The sequence below is a fragment of the Carettochelys insculpta genome, chromosome 1 (assembly GCF_033958435.1).
Source record: "Carettochelys insculpta isolate YL-2023 chromosome 1, ASM3395843v1, whole genome shotgun sequence".
Classification (NCBI taxonomy): domain Eukaryota; kingdom Metazoa; phylum Chordata; order Testudines; family Carettochelyidae; genus Carettochelys; species Carettochelys insculpta.
The window spans coordinates 382,783,411-382,801,754 of NC_134137.1; the positions used below are offsets into that span (position 1 = coordinate 382,783,411).

Sequence of the window (18,344 nt, forward strand, 5' to 3'; positions counted from 1 at the left end):
TCCTCTCTTCGCTTCACATCCCTTGTCCCTGCTCACTGAATGTTTGTCCCCTTCCAGCCAAATCCAGAAATGCACAAGATACCTAATTAAAAGCACTACACTTGGAAATAAGAAATGTCAGTCACAATTTTTTTATATACTCTGATAGCTGACATGCTTCTTGGTGATCACTTGATAAATGAGTAGGACATCTTTATGCTACTCTTGTATTTGTGAGTCCACTGATGACTGATCAGCCTGATTCTGGTGCTGCAGGACTTATCACAGAAAGGGCAGGTGTTGGTAGCAGTTGGAGGGGTGCAAGGCAGTTTTTCACACTTTTTTTTGCTCCTCTACCTCTCCTCCTCTGCTTTGTGGCAAGACATCTCAAATTGTACCACCCCCTCACAGATTGCTGTTTTCCACCGGGAATGGCCTTGGGCAAGGTTCTCCCAAGTGTTGACACACATGCGGCACCTTTTTCATGTGGGCCTTCAGCATGTTTTTATATCGCTTCCACTGGCCACCAACGCTCCTCTGTCCTTTCCCCAACTCAGAAAAAAGAATCTGTTTTGAGAAATGTTGACCAGATAGCTGAGTCACATGACCAGTCCAACAAAGCTGTTAATGAATAATAATGGCTTCAATGCTAGTCATGTTTGACTTTTCCAGGATGCTACTGTTCTTGTGCCGATTCTCCCAAGAGATATTTAGGATTCTTCTGAGACAGCATTGATGATGTTGTTCATGTGCCTTCAAACAACACTTGTATGTTGTCCAGGTTGCACATGTGTACAGTGGCATTAGAACAACCACTGCATGGTATATAAGGAGCTTTGGACTGTGGAAGGTATTGTCACAGCTTCCTCCTGGCAATGGCAGAAAAAATCTTAGCCCAAATCCTTGCAAACCGACTCCTGCCATACTGAGAAGAAATTCTCTCAGAATTCGACCGTGGCTTCTGACCAGTCCAAAGAAGAACAGACATGATCTTCACTGTCCAGCAACTGCAAGAAAAGTGTCATGGACAAACCTAAGCCTTACACATGAGTTTCATTGACCTGACCAAAGCTGTTGACTCAGTCAATAATAGCATCCTGTGGGCCATCCTCTCAAAGATCAGCTGCCCCAAAAAATTCATTAGCATCTTGAGGCTGCTTCACAACAACATTGCCACAATATTCAGCAACAACAGATCCCAAAGTGACCCCTTTGACATCAAAATGGGAGTCAAAGAAGTCTGCTTCATTGCCCCTTCACTGTTCTGCATCTTTATCACCATGACCCTTCACTTTATTGATGGCAAGCTTCCAGATGGCACGAAGATTGTATATAGAAAGAATGGGAAGCTTTGCAATCTCTGGAGACTAAAGGCTAAAAGCAAGACCTTCACAACCTTGATCATGGAGCTCCAGTATGCGGATGACAACATGACTGCTGCTCTTTCTTCTGCATCCCTTCAGACCATCTTAAGTGCCTTCGTTGAAGCATATGAGAATCTTGGCCTCACACTGAACATCAAAAAGACCAAAGTGCTCCACCAACCCTCTCTGACAGGACCATCTCATATACTTTCTATTGAAGTCAATGGAGAACTGCTGGAAAATGTGGAGATGGCATGCAGGGAGATTGCAAACTCCCCAAGCCCCTCTCATTGATCCTGAGGAATACAGAGTGGCAAACACCAGTTAAAGCTAAATGAGAAATCTCTGTTCTTTCTTGACACAATAAACCAAGGTGTTAGGCCTCACCATCAGCTGGCATTTGCCTCCTGACAAAAAGAAAATGACTGGAATCAGACTGCAAAAGTTGCCACCTCCTTCTCACTTCTTCATGCAAACTAGCTGGAGCCCTTTCAGCATTTATTGTTTCAAAAGCAGCGAGCACCTCGGACAGTGAATAAGAATTGCCAAGGGACAAGGATACTGTCAGTAAAATACAGGCTGGCTGCTGCTCTAACAACAAGAGCACCCATTTAGTTCACAGGACCAAGAAGGCAAAATGTCCCACTGAGGCAGCATGATGGTGTCAGCCTTATGTACCAGACTGGCAGAGCCAATATCCCTAGGAGTGAAGGAACCAAACCCCCAGCCCTATTCTCACCTGGCAAATGTAAAAGAGTTGAGACTGAAAAATGTTGAGACCTATCCTACTAATACCGGGTCTCTCCATCCTCTGCTCCCCCTTTCGTCCTTCCCCTGTGCCTCCAGGTTCCCTCCCACAACTCAGGTTCACTGCCCTTTCCAGCCAAGTGTCCCCTTGACCAACCCATTACAGAATTTGAACAAGTAAAATAAAGCCTAACTGCCCAGGTCACTGCTTACCTGTCCAATATCTCTTAACTGGCCCTACCCCGATACTACAAATGATCCGCCCTCCCTGTAGCACACATACAGCATAAGGCTGGCTGGCTTACCTACATCTTTGTCTCGCCCAGTGGTTCCCAACCTGGGGTCTGCAGACCCCTGGGGTCTGTGAGGGTATTGCAAGGGTCCGTGAAAAAAATAAAAAATAAATAAAAATGATCATAAAAATAAGTTTTAAATAGATTACAAAGTTACAACCACTTATTATTTTAAATTAAATATCTTCCAATTAAAAAAATAAAATACACAGATATATATCTCATAGAGCTAGAAGGGACCTTGGAGGCCATCAAGTCCAGCCTCCTGCACTCACAGTAGGACCTATCACCATCTCTGACAAATACTCATGATAGGCCCCCTCAGTGGCTGAGCTCACAACCCTGGGTTTACAAGGCTAATGCTCTAATCACTGAGCTATCCCTCCTCCCTCTGACAAATCTGTGTTTTGGTTTCTTTTTTCATTTAGTGAAGTGTACATAGCAGCTAGAATTGGATTTGATGGGGGTCTGCAAACAGATGGGGGGTCTGTGAATGGTATGGGGTCTGTGAATGATTTCGGGGGCAATTGGGGGTCTGCACTAGTGAAAAGATTGGGAACCACTGGTCTAGCCTTTTGAAAAGTGAGGATGGGGGATGCTAGGTGGAGCTCTGCTCTTACTACCGCTGCTTCTTCTGGCAAATTGCTCCAGCATCACCCAATGGGAGGGGGAGTCATCCCATAAAACCCCAAATGGGAATTCTCCTGTTACCCAGGAGCAGTGCCTACTGCATGAATGAAGGACAACTGTTTTGGCATTGTAAAAAGCACTTTGCAAAACTGCATTTCTCAGCACTTTCCATCTGCTGACCCCAAAGTACCTAATCAAAACCAATGAATTTGTGCAACTCTCGTGGGGCAGGCAAGTAGCATTATTATCATTTTTCTCAGATGAAGAAATTAAGACACAAAATAATTATGCTCCTTAATTGTATCTTTTAAAAATCACTGAGAAAACTCCCCTTGAGATCAAGACTTAAATAAGGGGGTCCAATGTCATATTAGCAGCGAACAGGAGCAGCGAGCAGCGAACAGGAGCAGCTAACAGGGAGTTTGCCTGGGAGTTCGCCTTTGGGAGGAGCCACGTACCTTTTTTCACCTTTATTATATGGTGTTTCTCTTATGCCCTTCAAGGTGGCACAAGAAACAAATAAGGGATCTCTAATAAGGGAAAAAATAGAGAGTGACATGGTTGGTGAGAGGTCTGTTGTTGTGACCTGCATGTCATGTGCCATGTTTGTCTTCCTCCTGAATGATAGAAAGGATTTTCTATGTACCAAGTGCAAGCTGATAGCCATTTTAGAAGAGAAGGTTAAAGGACTTGATGCACAAATATCAACCCTCAGGTCCATCAGAGAGGGTGAAGACTTTCTGGATAGAAGGCAAAAGATAATACTGCAGGAACAGCAGGCTGCCCCAAACAAAGAGGAAAACTGGAAGTATGTTACCTCCAGGAGGAGAAAACCATTTCAGGTCTCTCCAATTCCAGTGGAGTTAAGTAACCACTTTCAGCCTCTCTCCACAGGTGATATGGCAGAGATAAGTGGGGCTGATACCTCACAGGGATTGTACCTGAAAGAGCCCCCATGGTTTAGAAGGGATGGGATGCGTAGTCCTAGGGATGGGAGTTCTATGACCACCACCCCTTAGAGAAAAAGACGAGTGGTGGTGGTCGGGGACTTCCTCCTAAGAGGGATGGTGTCATCCATCTGCCACCCGGACCTAGAATCCTGGCAAGTTTGCTGCTTGCCTGGAGCTAGAATTTGGGATATTACAGAGTTGCTGCCAAAAATTCTTAAACCTGTAGACTATTACCCCTTCCTACTTCTTCATATAGCAACCAGTGATACAGCCAAGAACAACATTGACGAGATCACGGCAGATTACGTAACCCTAGGAAGGAAGATCAAGGAATATGGAGCAGAGGTGGTCTTCTCGTCTATCCTCCCTGTGGAAGGAAGGGGTCCGCATAGGGATCGTCGAACCACAGATGTAAATGTGTGGTCATGTAGGTGGTGTAGCAGGGAAGGATTTGGTTTCTTTGACCATGGGATTCTGTTTCGTGAACAGGGATTGCTGAGAAGAGACGGGATCCACCTCACTAAAAGAGGAAAGAGCATCTTTGTGGGCAGGCTTGCAAACCTAGTGAGGAGGGCTTTAAACTAGGTTTGCTGGGGGAAGGTGATGCAAGCCTGGAGGTAAGTGGGGAAGGAGGAGGGAACAATCAAGTGGGTTTCCTGGGTGAAGAGAAGAAAGTGGGCCAATCGGCCCCTTCTCTAAGATGCTTGTACACGAATGCCAGAAGCCTAGGGAACAAACAGGAAGAATTAGAGGCCCTGGCACAGTCACACAAGTATGAGGTGGTTGGAATAATGGAGATTTGGTGGGATGATTCGCCTTACCGGAGCACGGTCATGGAAGGTTATAAATTGTTTAGGAAGGACAGACGGGGGAGAAAAGGAGGAGGAGTTGCGCTGTATGTGAGGGAGCAGTATGATTGCTCAGAGCTCCAGTATGAGGAAGGAGAAAATCCAGTTGAGTGTCTTTGAATTAAGCTTAGAGGTGGAAGTAACAGAGGTGATGTTGTAGTTGGTGTCTGTTATAGATCTCCAGATCAGGGAGAGGAGATAGATGAGGCTTCCTTCAGGCAGCTAAGTGAAGCTTCCAAATCACAGGCCCTGGTTCTTATGGGAGACTTTAATCATTGGGACATTTGTTGGGAGACCAACACATCAGCACACAGACAATCCAGGAAGTTTTTGCAGAATGCTGGGGATAACTTCTTCGTACAAGTGCTGAAGGAACTGACCAGGGACTGTGCGCAACTTGACCTGCTGCTCACAAACAGGGAAGATCTAGTAGAAGAAATAGAAGTGGGAGGGAACCTGGGCTGCTGCAACGATGAGATCGTAGATTTCATGATCCGGACAAAAGTAAGAAAGGTGAGCAGTAACATACAGACCCTTGATTTCAGAAGAGCAGACTTTTACTCCCTAAGAGACCGGATGAGCAGGATCCCTTGGGAAACGAAGATGAAGGGGAAAACAGTTGAGGAGAACTGGCAGTATTTTAAAGAAGTCTTACTGAAGGCACAGGAACAAACAATCCCGCTGCGTAGTAAGAAATGCAAACATGGTAGGCAACCAGCTTGGTTTAACGGGGAAATCCTTAGTCAGCTTAAATTCAAAAAGGATGCATACAAGAAATGGAAACATGGACAGTTGACTGAGGAGGAGTATAAACATACGGCTGGAGAATGCCGGGCAGTAATCAGGAAAGTGAAAGCACATTTGGAACTGGAGCTGGCAATGGATGTGAAGAGTAACAAGAAGGATTTCTACAGGCATGTGAACAATAAACAGGTTATCAGAGAAGGTGTGGGGCCATTACTGGATGAGGGAGGTAACCTAGTGACAGAGGATGCAGGAAAAGCTGAAGTACTCAATGCTTTGTTTGCCTCAGTCTTCACGGACAAAGTCAACTTCCCCATGATGGTCCTAGACCATGCAGTATGGGAGGGTGGAGGGCAGCCATCTGTGGGGAAGGAACAAGTTCTGAGCTATCTAGAAAAACTAGATGTGCACAAGTCCATGGGCCTGGATTTAATGCACCCCAGGGTACTGAGGGCATTGGCAGAGGTCATTGCTGAACCTTTGGCCGTTATCCTTGAAGACTCTTGGAGATCGAGGGAGATACCGGATGACTGGAAGAAGGCAAACATAGTGCCCATCTTTAAGAAAGGAAAGAAGGACAATCCAGGGAACTATAGGCCCGTCAACCTTACCTCAATCCCTGGGAAAATAATGGAGGGAATCCTCAAGGAATCCATTTTGGAGCACTTGGATGAGGGGCAAGTGATCAAAAGTAGCCAACATGAATTCACCAGGGGCAAGTCCTGCCTGACCAATCTGATTAGCTTCTATGACAAGGTAACAAGCTCTGTGGACATGGGGAAGTCAGTGGATGTGATATACCTTGACTTCAGCAAGGCTTTTGATACGGTCTCCCACAACATTCTTGTCCATAAGTTAAGGAAATATGGCTTGGATCCTTGGACTATAAGATGGATGGAAAGCTGGCTTGATGGTTGGTCCCAACGGGCAGTGGTCAATGGCTCAATATCTGGATGGCAGTCTGTTTCAAGCGGAGTGCTACAAGGCTTGGTTCTGGGGCCTTTGTTATTCAACATCTTTATTAATGACCTGGATGAGGGAATGGATTGCACTGTCAGCAAGTTTGCGGATGACACAAAACTAGGGGGAGAGGTAGATTCATTGGAGGGTAGAGAGAGAATCCAGAGTGACCTGGATAAATTGGAGGACTGGGACAAAAGAAATCTGATGTGGTTCAATAAAGAGAAGTGTAGAGTCCTGCACCTGGGGCGAAAGAATCCCAAGCATTGTTACAGGCTGGGGACCAACTGGCTCAGCAGCAGTATGATGGAAAGGGACCTAGGGGTTATGATGGAAGGCTGGATATGAGTAAACAGTGTGCCCTTGTAGCCAAGAAGGCTAACGGCATACTAGGGTGCATTAGCAGGAGTATTTCGAGCAGATCTAGAGAAGTATTTATTCCTCTTTATTCGGCACTGGTGAGTCCACATCTGGAATATTGTGTCCAGTTTTGGGGCCCCCAGTATAAAAAGGATGTGGATTTGCTGGAGCAGGTTCAGCGAAGGGCAACAAAAATGATTAAGGGGCTGGAGCACAAAACCTATGAGGATACGCTGAGGGATTTGGGCTTGTTTAGTTTACAGAAGAGAAGAGTGAGGGGTGATTTAATAGCAGCCTTCAACTTCCTGAAGGGAAGCTCTAAAAAGGAGGGTGAGAAACTGTTCTCAGTGGTGTCAGATGGTAGAACAAGGAGTAATGGTCTGAAGTTGAAGAGGGAGAAGTGTAGGTTAGATATTAGGAAAAACTACTTCACCAGGCGGGTGGTAAAGCATTGGAATGCGTTGCCTAGAGAGGTGGTGGATTCTCCATCCCTTGAGGTTTTTAAGTCCAGGCTGGACAAGGTCCTGGCTGGGATGACTTAGTGGGGGTTGATTCTGCTTGAATCAGGGGGCTGCACTAGATGACCTCCTGAGGTGCCCTCTAGCCCTGTGATTCTGTGATTAGAAGTCTGTCACAGGAAGGTTATTGAGAAAACCCCAGATCTTCACTTTTCTAGAAGGCCGCTGGTTGCACCAAAGTGGGAAGATCAACCTGAAACCTCCACCTCCCTAAGTACAAGGACTCGGCAGTAAGGCTGCCCCTGACTCTGACACAGTGTAAGCGATGGCCACAGTGTAAGCTCTACCACTCTTTGGCCGTGTCTACACTAGCCCCAAACTTCGAAATGGCCACGCAAATGGCCATTTCGAAGTTTACGAATGAAGTGCTGAAATGCATATTCAGCGCTTCATTAGCATGTGGGCGGCCGTGGCACTTTGAAATTGACGTGCCTCGCCGCCGTGCGGCTCGTCCTGACGGGGCTCCTTTTAGAAAGGACCCCGCCTGCTTCGAAGTCCCGTTATTCCCATGAGCTGATGGGAATAAGGGGACTTTGAAGTAGGCGGGGTCCTTTCGAAAAGGAGCCCCGTCAGGACGAGCCGTGTGGCAGCGAGGCGCGTCAATTTCGAAGTGCCGTGGCTGCCCACATGCTAATGAAGCGCTGAATATGCATTTCAGCGCTTCATCAGTAAACTTCGAAATGGCCATTTGCGTGGCTATTTCGAAGTTTAGGGCTAGTGTAGACACGGCCTTTGTCAGGCATACCAGGTGTGGGTGGGCAGGCTCAGCCCAGCATGATGCAAGTGTGGAAGGGCTTAGTGTGGAGGAATCCTGGTGTGGGGCAGTCTGAGTGCAGGCACCTCAGAGAGAGATGTGGATGCACAGGGGCTCTGGGTGTAGAGGCAATGGGACTCTGGTTGAGCTCAGTGGAGGAGGGGCTGGGAGGTAGATGGAGCTTAATGGGGGTTCCAGGTGCTGGGAAAGTGGGGCTTGATGGAGTAGAGAGTCCAGGTGCAGCTCGCTAGGGCTCAGTGGGATGGTGTTCTTGGTGTGGGGTCCAGGTGTAGGAAAGCAGGGTTAAAACTGGACATGCCTGCTTAACTGAGGAACCCCAGCTGCTGTGGAGGAAAAACTGCATAGTGGTCTCTCACTTCCCAAGCAATTCCCCTGTTTCCTCTTTTTCTCCATCCCTTCCTGCATTCCCCTTACTTCCCATCCCTCCCCAGACCTCTTCAACACCCCCTTCCCTCATTTCCCACATACCACCCCCCACTCTGCTACACTATAGGCACAGAATACAGGAAGGCACCTCTTCCAGTACACAGAAGGGGAGACCAGCAAGCACTAGGTCCCAGTCAGCAGGCTGCCTTCAGCTGCTCAGACAATGTGGGCCTGTGGGCAATCTGCAAGCTGAGCAGCCCTGCACCTGAAATGTGATCTTGTATGTTCCATACAGGTTCCGGGACAGGTGGCTGAGAAGGCTCCCTGATACTTGGCCTTCCACACTTCTCCGAAACCTGCCTGAACCATAAAAAGAACATCAGAGGCATGCAACCAGCAGAGGTTTCTGTGGCACTTGTGTGGGAAGACAGATGCTCCCTTTTCCTTCAGAGCCCACCACCCACAGTCCTAGGTGACATGGATCATGCCTCTGATTTGTTTTTGAGTGACTCAGATAACACATTGATGGAGCCCAGAAAGAGTGCATGCTGCTCTGCATATCTAGAAACCAACGCTCTTCATGGAGAGCTGCCATATTGGGACACAGAATGCTATATAGGAGACAGACCACTCTCTCAGGTTATTTAGCTTTACTTTAGAGGGCTCCTCCCTCAGTTGGAAATAAAGTCACCAGGACTTAAAATATGGCTGCTCTTCATGGATGGAAAATGTATTAACTCCTAGCACTACTCTGCTGTTGCCCTTCAAGCCCTACCCTCAGCACTCTGCTCTTCCTTTCCCTACAACAGCTCTGCTGAAGACCACAGCTATGTCTCTCTACACCTCCATTGAGCAGGGGCACTGAGAGGAAGTGACTCATGCATGGATGCACAGCAAGTCATAGCTTAACTGGGAAGAACGCCCAAGTTCACCCATTTCCCAGTCAGGCACCCTAGTAGCTGGGCCAATCTAGTAGAGCCGGTAACAAACATCCCCAAGTAGCAGAATGAGCTCTCCAGTTTCATCTTCTCCTGGGACATATTGGCTACGTCTACACGTGAAGCCTACATCGAAGTAGCCTATTTCGATGTGGCGACATCGAAATAGGCTATTTCGATGAATAACATCTACACGTCCTCCAGGGCTGGCAACGTCGATGTTCAACATCGACGTTGTGCAGCACCACATCGAAATAGGTGCAGCGAGGGAACGTCTACACGCCACAGTAGCACACATCGAAATAAGGGTGCCAGGCACAGCTGCAGACAGGGTCACAGGGCGGACTCAACAGCCAGCTGCTCCCTTAAAGGGCCCCTCCCAGACACACTTGCACTAAACAGCACAAGATACACAGAGCCGACAATGAGTTGCAGACCCTGTACATGCAGCATGAATCCCCCGCTGCAGCAGCAGCAGCCAGAAGCCCTGGGCTAAGGGCTGCTGCACACGGTGACCATAGAGCCCCACACGGGCTGGAGAGACAGCGTCTCTCAACCCCCCAGCTGATGGCTGCCATGGAGGACCCCACAATTTCGACGTTGCGGGACGCGGATAGTCTACACGGTCCCTACTTCGACGTTGAACGTCGAAGTAGGGTGCTATTCCGATCCCCTCATGAGGTTAGCGACTTCGACGTCTCGCCGCCTAACGTCGAAGTTAACTTTGAAATAGCGCCTGACGCGTGCAGCCGCGACGGGCGCTATTTCGAAGTTAGTGCCGCTACTTCAAAGTAGCGTGCACGTGTAGACACAGCTATTCAGAGCTCATGTTACAACTCTCAGGGCTAAATCCCCATAACTGACAAAAAGCAGGTACATGATTGAAACTCACCACAAAATCAGGATCAGTGTCCCAGTCATCTCCTTGGGACTCCACTTTCACGGCTACATTGTGCCCTACAGCTGACTTCCACATCTGCACAGGGTGAGAACAAGTGTTAGAGACAGGATGAGCCTATAGTCTCCTCCCCTCCATAGTGTAAAGTTCAAATACCAGGCTTGCAGGTTCACAGATTCTAAGGCCAGAAGGGACCACTGTGATCATTTAGCTTGAGCATTTATTATGCTCATTTAGGCTACGTCTACACGTGAAGCCAACATCGAAATAGCTTATTTCGATGTAGCAACATCGAAATAGGCTATTTCAATGAATAACGTCTACACGTCCTCCAGGGCTGGCAACGTCGATGTTCAACTTCGACGTTGCGCGGCACCACATCGAAATAGGCGCTGCGAGGGTACGTCTACACGCCAAAGTAGCACACATCGAAATAAGGGTGCCAGGAACAGCTGCAGACAGGGTCACAGGGCGGACTCAACAGCAAGCCACTCCCTTAAAGGGCCCCTCCCAGACACAGTTGCACTAAACAACACAAGATACACAGAGCCGACAACTGGTTGTAGACCCTGTGCATGCAGCATGGATCCCCAGCTGCCGCAGCAGCAGCCAGAAACCCTGGGCTAAGGGCTGCTGCCCACGGTGACCATAGAGCCCCGCAGGGGCTGGAGAGAGAGCATCTCTCAACCCCCCAGCTGATGGCCACCATGGAGGACCTGGCAATTTCGACATTGCGGGACGCGGATCGTCTACACGGTCCCTACTGCGACGTTGAATGTCGAAGTAGGGCGCTATTCCTATCCCCTCATGAGGTTAGCGACTTCGACATCTCGCCGCCTAACGTCGAAGTTAACTTCGAAATAGCGCCCGACGCGTGTAGCCCCGACGGGCGCTATGTCGAAGTTAGTGCCGCTACTTCAAAGTAGCGTGCACGTGTAGACACAGCTTTAGTGTGACATAAGTCATTGAATTTATCCATGTAATTCATATAGTAGATCTTTTAGAAAAAAACAACCAATTTTGATTTAAAAATTGCCAGTATAGAGACACTACCACAAAGGTCAGCAACCCCCAGCACAGGGTGCAAAGAGTGGCATGCAAGATGAACGCCAAGAAGCTCATCCCTGCCCCTCCTCCCCCATGCAGCCAGGAGCTTGCTCAAAGTCATGCCACCTGTGGATTAACAAAAGACCAGCTGATGCTATCCACCTCCACCTAAACAGTAAAGCTCTGAATCTTTATTAATGAAGCTGTGGTAAGTAGGACTATTAGGCTACGTCTACACGTGCCCCAAACTTCGAAATGGCCATGCAAATGGCCATTTCAAAGTTTACTAATGAAGCGCTGAAATGCATATTCAGCGCTTCATTAGCATGCGGGTGGCAGCAGCGCTTCGAAATTGACGCATCTCGCCGCCGTGCGGCGCATCCAGACGGGGCTCCTTTTCGAAAGGGCCCCGCCTATTTCGAAGTCCCCTTATTCCCATGAGCTCATGGGAATAAGGGGACTTCGAAGTAGGTGGCTTCCTTTCGAAAAGGAGCCCCGTCTGGACGCGCCGCGCGGCGGCAAGGCGCGTCAATTTCGAAGAAGCTGCTGCCGCCCGCATGCTAATGAAGCGCTGAATATACATTTCAGCGCTTCATTAGTAAACTTCGAAATGGCCATTTGCATGGCCATTTCGAAGTTTGGGGCACGTGTAGACACAGCCTTAGTGACTTAAAAAGTATCAGCGGCACTTGGATCATATACAGAGGTCAAAAGGGCAAATTTCAGCACTCTGCCTTGGAAAGGTTGCTGACCCCCGCACTAACATGAGCCTGGTAAGTTGTTCTTGTGGCTGGTCACCCTCACTGTTACCAATTCATGCCTCATTCTCAATTTGAATTTGTCTAATTTTCAGTTGCCAGCCATTAGATCAAGTTACACCTTTGAATGCTGGTGGGAAGAGCCCACAATTGATCACAGCTGAACCTTGACTTGGCTTATGAATATAAATATGCATAACTCAGAGTTGCTTGAGACAAGATGCCTCTTGTAATCTATCATTTTCTGTTGTATGATCTGCTGGATCTATATATCTTATTTTTGTTAATGCATTGTTTTTGTATTTGAAGTTATAAGTATTGTCTCCATATTTGTATTCCAAATGTTTGCGTCTTTGAAGACCTCATCAAAAGGTGTAGATAACCTAATGTGAGAGGGCAGCTTGTCAGATGAATAGCAATATTTAACTGATAAAGGGACTTCGTGGATTCCAATACACTTGTGAGATCTTGGCATATATTTCAGCATTTCTTTTGCTGGTTTGTAGTTCTGCCAGCACAGATTCATCCTCCCTGCCTCCCACCACAACAATAAAGTCTTGGATGTCCTGCATGCTCCGTGCTGGAGCTTATCTGCATCCCTGGGCATTCATGGACAGATATGCTGCTGAGATGTGCTGCCTGCTCTGCTCGCCATGCGGCACAAACAGGAATTGAAATTCAAACTTTTCTTGTCCATTTCCTGCATACCAGGATAGCAGCTGAGCTGGAACTGCTGGCCAGAGGGTTCATGTTGGGGCACTGTGGGATATCTCCAGAAGGCCAAAAATTTCAAATTTCACAGTACTCAATTTGCACTATTTTAAACTCAACCATGCATGGTTGAATTTGGCATTACTTCTCATGAAAAGCAGGTATACCAAAATTGACTGTAAGAGACCATAAAGATGGTAGAATGGCCGCGGTATTGTGGTCTAATGCTTAAGAAAATTGATCTAATGCAGCTAAGATTGACCTAAAATCCTGGTGGAGACCAGGCCTCACTTAGTTATTATCGCTCAAGAAAGAGATCTTGGAGTCACTGTGGATAGTTCTCTGAAAACATTAATAGGCAGTGGATTGGAAACAAATGAAAGGAAGTATTTCTTCATGCAGTGCACAGTCAGCCCAAGAAACTCTTTGCCAGAGGATATGGTGAAAGCCAGAACTATAACAGTTAAAAAAAGAACTAGATAAATTCATGGGAGATAGGTCAATCAATGGCCAGGATACGTAGGGATAGAGTTCCTAGCCTTTATTTCCCACTAGCTGGGAATGGGCGACAGACCTTTAATCATTTTTCTGGTTTTTCTCCAGGCCTTCACATTTTAAGAAAGATGTGGAGGTGCCCAGAACTCGATACAATACATTTGTTAACGCCTAATCAGCACAGAGTGGAGCAGAAGAATTACTTCTCATATCTTGCGTACAACACTCCTGTTAATACATCACAGAATGATGTTTGCAATGATGTTTGCTTTTTCTGTTTTTTTGTTTTTTTTTTTGCAACAGGTCACATTGTTGATTCATATTTACCTTGTGGTTCGCTATGACTCCCACATCCCTTTCTGCAGTACTCCTTCCTAGGCTATCGCTTCCCATTCTGTATGAGTGAAACTGATAGTTCCCTCCTACATGGAGTACTTTGCATTTGTCCTTATTGAATTTCATCCTATTTACCTCAGATCATTTCTCCAGTTTGTTCAAATAATTTTGAATTATCAACCTCTTTTTTTCATTGTGGACACCAGTGTTTTTTCTGTTTAAAAAAAAAAAAGTGGAGCCAAAGTGGCTTCTTGTTTCCCCACAACCCCCTGCCCCACCGGGTTACTGCGGTTGGGGCTGTTGGAGGGGTGGTGAGGGCTCTGGCTCCCAGCCATGCTCTGACACAGGGCACAGGGGCTCTGGTTCGCAGTCCCACAGCAACCTGCTCTGGCTCTGGGCCCCATGCTGTTGCGGGGCTGGCAGGGGCTCTGGCTCCTACCCCTGTGCCATTCTGAGAAGAGGTGACGGTATGCTGTACCCGTGCATACCATCACAACAAAAGCACTGGTGGACACCATTTCCAGAATGGATAGAGTGCACTGTCAAACAGACGATACTCCCTTTTGTCATGTGACAGTGTCACAAATAATACCCAATCTCTCCCCCAGTTCACCCTCATCACAGAGCCACAGTGCTCAGTCAACCATATTGGATAAAGGGGCATATTCTGCACTTGCCCTAGGCCCCTAACTGAAAGGATAATATAGCCATCACCACAGAGTGATTTTGATGCCCCTGTCACAGTGTTCCCTGCTGACAAGTATCACATGCCCACCAAGTCATGGACATTTATAGAGGAGCAATAGCAAAACACAGGTTTATAGAGGCAGCTACACCTTAGCAATTGAGCAGATTGCAGTGGAAGGCAATGTTCTGAGAATATGAAATGATCAAATAATCAGAAGCCATTCAGGTTTGAAGATGATCTTTGTCAACACAATTTCAATAAAAGGTAGAATAACTGTCTCATATGTAAGGGTATCAGGTCACCTAACATAACTTCTCTATTTTTGCCATTTGTTAATTACCTGTATAATTTGGTGGCTATTGTTTTTTTATGAAAGTATATTTTATTGTGTTAAAGTTTCAAAATTGAAGATACAACAGTAATAACTGGTCAGTGGCTATCCACTGCAGCCTTAAGACAGGTTGTATACCCATTTGCAAATCAGGTGCATGGTCTGTGGCTGCAGTTTGTATGTGCTGACAAGACAGGAAGCCCAGCTTGGATGACGTGCTGGGCTCAGGAAGTGGGGAAGAGGAAGCTAAATGTTAGTTCAGTGTAAAATTTAAAAATTCTGCTCTATATTTAAAGGAGACATTACTTATTTAGAGACAAAATTGTTCAGACCATGAAACCTCGCCACAACATGGTCCCAGGTGTTTAAGGTCAGACAATAAGAACTGGTGTTTGATCTGTGAACCCCTTACCCACATTTTTTGCTGCTCCATGGAAAAAGAATAACCATTTCTATAAAATCAAGCAACAGAGAATTAAAAGCTGGATTCCTGTGGTGCCCACAAGATGCTTGGGGCAACACCAGCTCCTTCATCTTCCTCTGACATAGCTCAATCATCCCAAGCAGGTGCCTCCCCACTTATTACTTCCTGAGCCTGCTCAGTCGTTCCACCCCTCCAGCCAGAGCTGACTGCTCCCTGGGACTGAGGACTGGAAACTCATGCTGCAAGCATGTGCCACCTCCTTGCTAAGGGCAGGTCTTCTGCTGTCTCCTCTTCCTCCTCACCTTCAGGTGTGGAGCCACACATGTGAAAAATGAGGCAATAGACACTGATTCCCCAACCTGACTCTTCCCCCCAGTCCCTTCTGCCCAGCAGTGGCTTGTAAACCAGCAACCTGAAGCAGACAAATAAATTTAAAATTATGTGTGCGTGTAGGGGTGTGAATGTACAAATGAATAACCAGAGTCCACCTCAGTGTGTTGCTCTGAGCTTGTAGCTGCCACATGAGACTCTTAGGACAGAGACAGGAGAGTGTGAGGATTGAGAGATCAGAAACTGACATGCAAGGAGAATTTCTCTTTGTGGCCTTCACAAGACTGTTCAGATTTGGACTCTAAGGCTAACACAGGGCTCCTTGTCATGATTGTTTATGGACACCAACCAAGGCCTCAGCTTCTCAGAAGGGTATACAGAACAAATCAGACTCCTGAGAAGGGTAGAGTTGTCTGCAAAGATTGAGAGCCACAGGCTTAGCAGGACTTATTTTAACCCAGTTATGACAGTCTGACTGCCTTTATATTGACTTGTCCATATACACCATTGTAGGGTGTGCCTCTTTAAAAACTGTGGGCTGCACAGCCCCACAAGATTAGGACAGTCCCTACACCTAGAATGGGCCATACATTGAATTAAAGCTGTTCCATTTTTAATTAGCCCTAATATAACTACAACCTAGATTGTCCACAAGTATAAACTCTTGTTTGAATGCAGATCTGAAACTTGGTTAGCTTGATTTAGCTGGCATTTCTATCATTTAGACCCTGGAACATTAGAACAACTCCCAGTAAGCAAAGCCTGAATTTGCAAAGTAACTGCCAAGGGGTGCAGAGTAGCATTTGGTCTGATTGCTCACTTCCATCCTCTGCAGGCATTTTCTGGTAACTCTCCTTTCTCAAATACCACTTTTTTCTGGCACTTACCTTTCAGAAGTTGCTTCACTCTTGCACCTTTCTGCCCAAGTACTTGTTTGCTGGCTGCTGCTTTGAGGTTGCAGTGCACTATGACAGTTCCTGTTTTAACTTAAACTAACTGCACTTCCTGCAGCCCAGCCCTCTACGCAGCTTCTGAGCGGAATAAGGCAGTGTCCCACAGAGTCCAGGAAGACAACAGGGAGCTAAAAACATAATGGAGATACAGAATCAGCCCTATCTCTTCTCTCAGGAACTCTCAGGGACTGGGATGGTGCTCTCCCTAAGCCACTAGGAGATGAAAGGGTTAGTCAGTTATAGCCTGTGAACTTCACCGTAGCTTTTGATCCAGAAAGTGCCACATACTTCTGGGGTACTTTAGAAATTTTACATATCTCAGCTCCTTAAAACTGGCTCTGCTAAGTCAAGTGAGCAGCTGGGATATCAGACCTCTGCTTATAGGAGCTGCTAGAGAATTGTGAGTCTAGGTGCTTGAAGGGACATTTCTGAAAAGTTCTTGCCAATAAAGTGGAATAGGTTGCATGAGGATGGAAAGGAACAATCTGATGACAGGGCCAGGTGACCAAAGCTCACAGGTAACTGAAAACATGGAGCCTTGACAGATGGGTTAGAAACTGGGGGGGAGCATGGGCTGCAATAACAGTGATAAAGGAGAAACAAGTAAAAACTGAGGGGCAAACTCTAATCAGTATCTTAATTGTTTGTATACAAATGCAAGAAGTGGAAAGACCGAGGTACTGTTTCATCCTGCTCCAGGATCTGCTGTTCTCCCCGCTTCAATCTTTATTGAAGGATCAGAATTAAAAACAATAGAGGAGTTCAAATATCTTGGCAGTGTGAAAGCCAATGATGGCTCCCTTGACAAAGAAATCAATGCCAGAATCTGCCAGGCCAGCCAGGCACTAGGACATCTGAGAGCACGAGTGTTGAATCAGCACAATATCCAACAGTCCACTAAACTGAAATCGTACAAGGCTGTAGTCCTGACCAGTCTCCTGTATGGCTGTGAAACCTGGACCTTGTACAGAAAACATATAAAACTGCTGGAGCGCTTCTGCAAATGCAGCCTGAGGTCACTACTGCACATTCAATGGCAGGACAGAGTTACGAACCTGAAAGTCCTGTACAGAGCAGGAACCACGAGCATCGAAGCCATGATTCTGAAAGCCCAGCTTTGCTGGACAGGGCACGTCATACGAATGGAGGAGCAAGAATCCCTAAGCAACTCCTCTATGGTGAACTCTTCCAGGGCACAAGGAATCAAGGTAGGCCTCGCAAGAGGTATAAAGACTGCGTGAAGGCCAACATTGCTCGTGCCGGTTTAAAACCAGATCAGCTAGAGCAGCTTGCAAAAGACCGAACAGGCTGGTGCGCTCTCATACAACATGTGTTTGACAACTTTGAAGAGCAGCGATGCATACGCCTCATTGATCCTTGTGAGAGGAAGAAAGCAGCAGCCGCACCAACAGAGCCAGGACAATTCCCTTGCCCCCACTGTGAAAGCCCATGCTGTTCAAAGCTTGGACTCCTCAGCCACATGTGAGTCTACAACCGATGAGCCTGTGCAAGCTCAAGACATCATCGTTGGACATGACGGACTACTACCTACAGTATACAAATGCAAGAAGTATGGGGAATAAGCAGGAAGAATTTGAAATGCTAGTAAATAAAAACAACTATGCCATTGACCTCCTAAGGTCCCTTCCAGCCTTGGGATACTATGATTCTAAATACTGCTTAGCATGATGGGCAGGGCTGGAAAGTTTGGAGGAGGGCGCTGCAGATGGATAACATTTGAATTTTCCAAATTTTTATGAGAAATGACTTCTAAGTATGTGGGGCAGCATGACAGAAAACACGAAGGGGGGTGTAGTGAGTCAGTATGGCCTCCTGCAGACCCGGAGGCCGGGGAAGCTATGCAGAGGCCCTGGTGGGCGGGGCCGGAGTCAGGAGACCAG

The 18,344-nt window shown here is 46.9% G+C and overlaps 1 protein-coding gene across 2 annotated transcripts in view; it reads right to left on the minus strand.

Annotated features, from left to right (window-relative positions):
• The window catches only part of LOC142007573 (hematopoietic lineage cell-specific protein-like), a 92,408-nt gene extending 75,952 nt beyond the window's left edge, over positions 1 to 16,456 (minus strand). For both annotated transcript variants that reach the window (XM_074984264.1, XM_074984263.1), the window contains exons 1-2: positions 16,378 to 16,456; positions 10,365 to 10,448 (exon numbers count right to left, since the gene is read on the minus strand). In XM_074984264.1, coding sequence (XP_074840365.1) covers positions 10,365 to 10,448 — 84 coding nt within the window. In that variant the 5' untranslated portion in view covers positions 16,378 to 16,456. The remainder of the gene's footprint in view (positions 1 to 10,364; positions 10,449 to 16,377) is intronic.
• Positions 16,457 to 18,344: the final 1,888 nt, after the last annotated feature.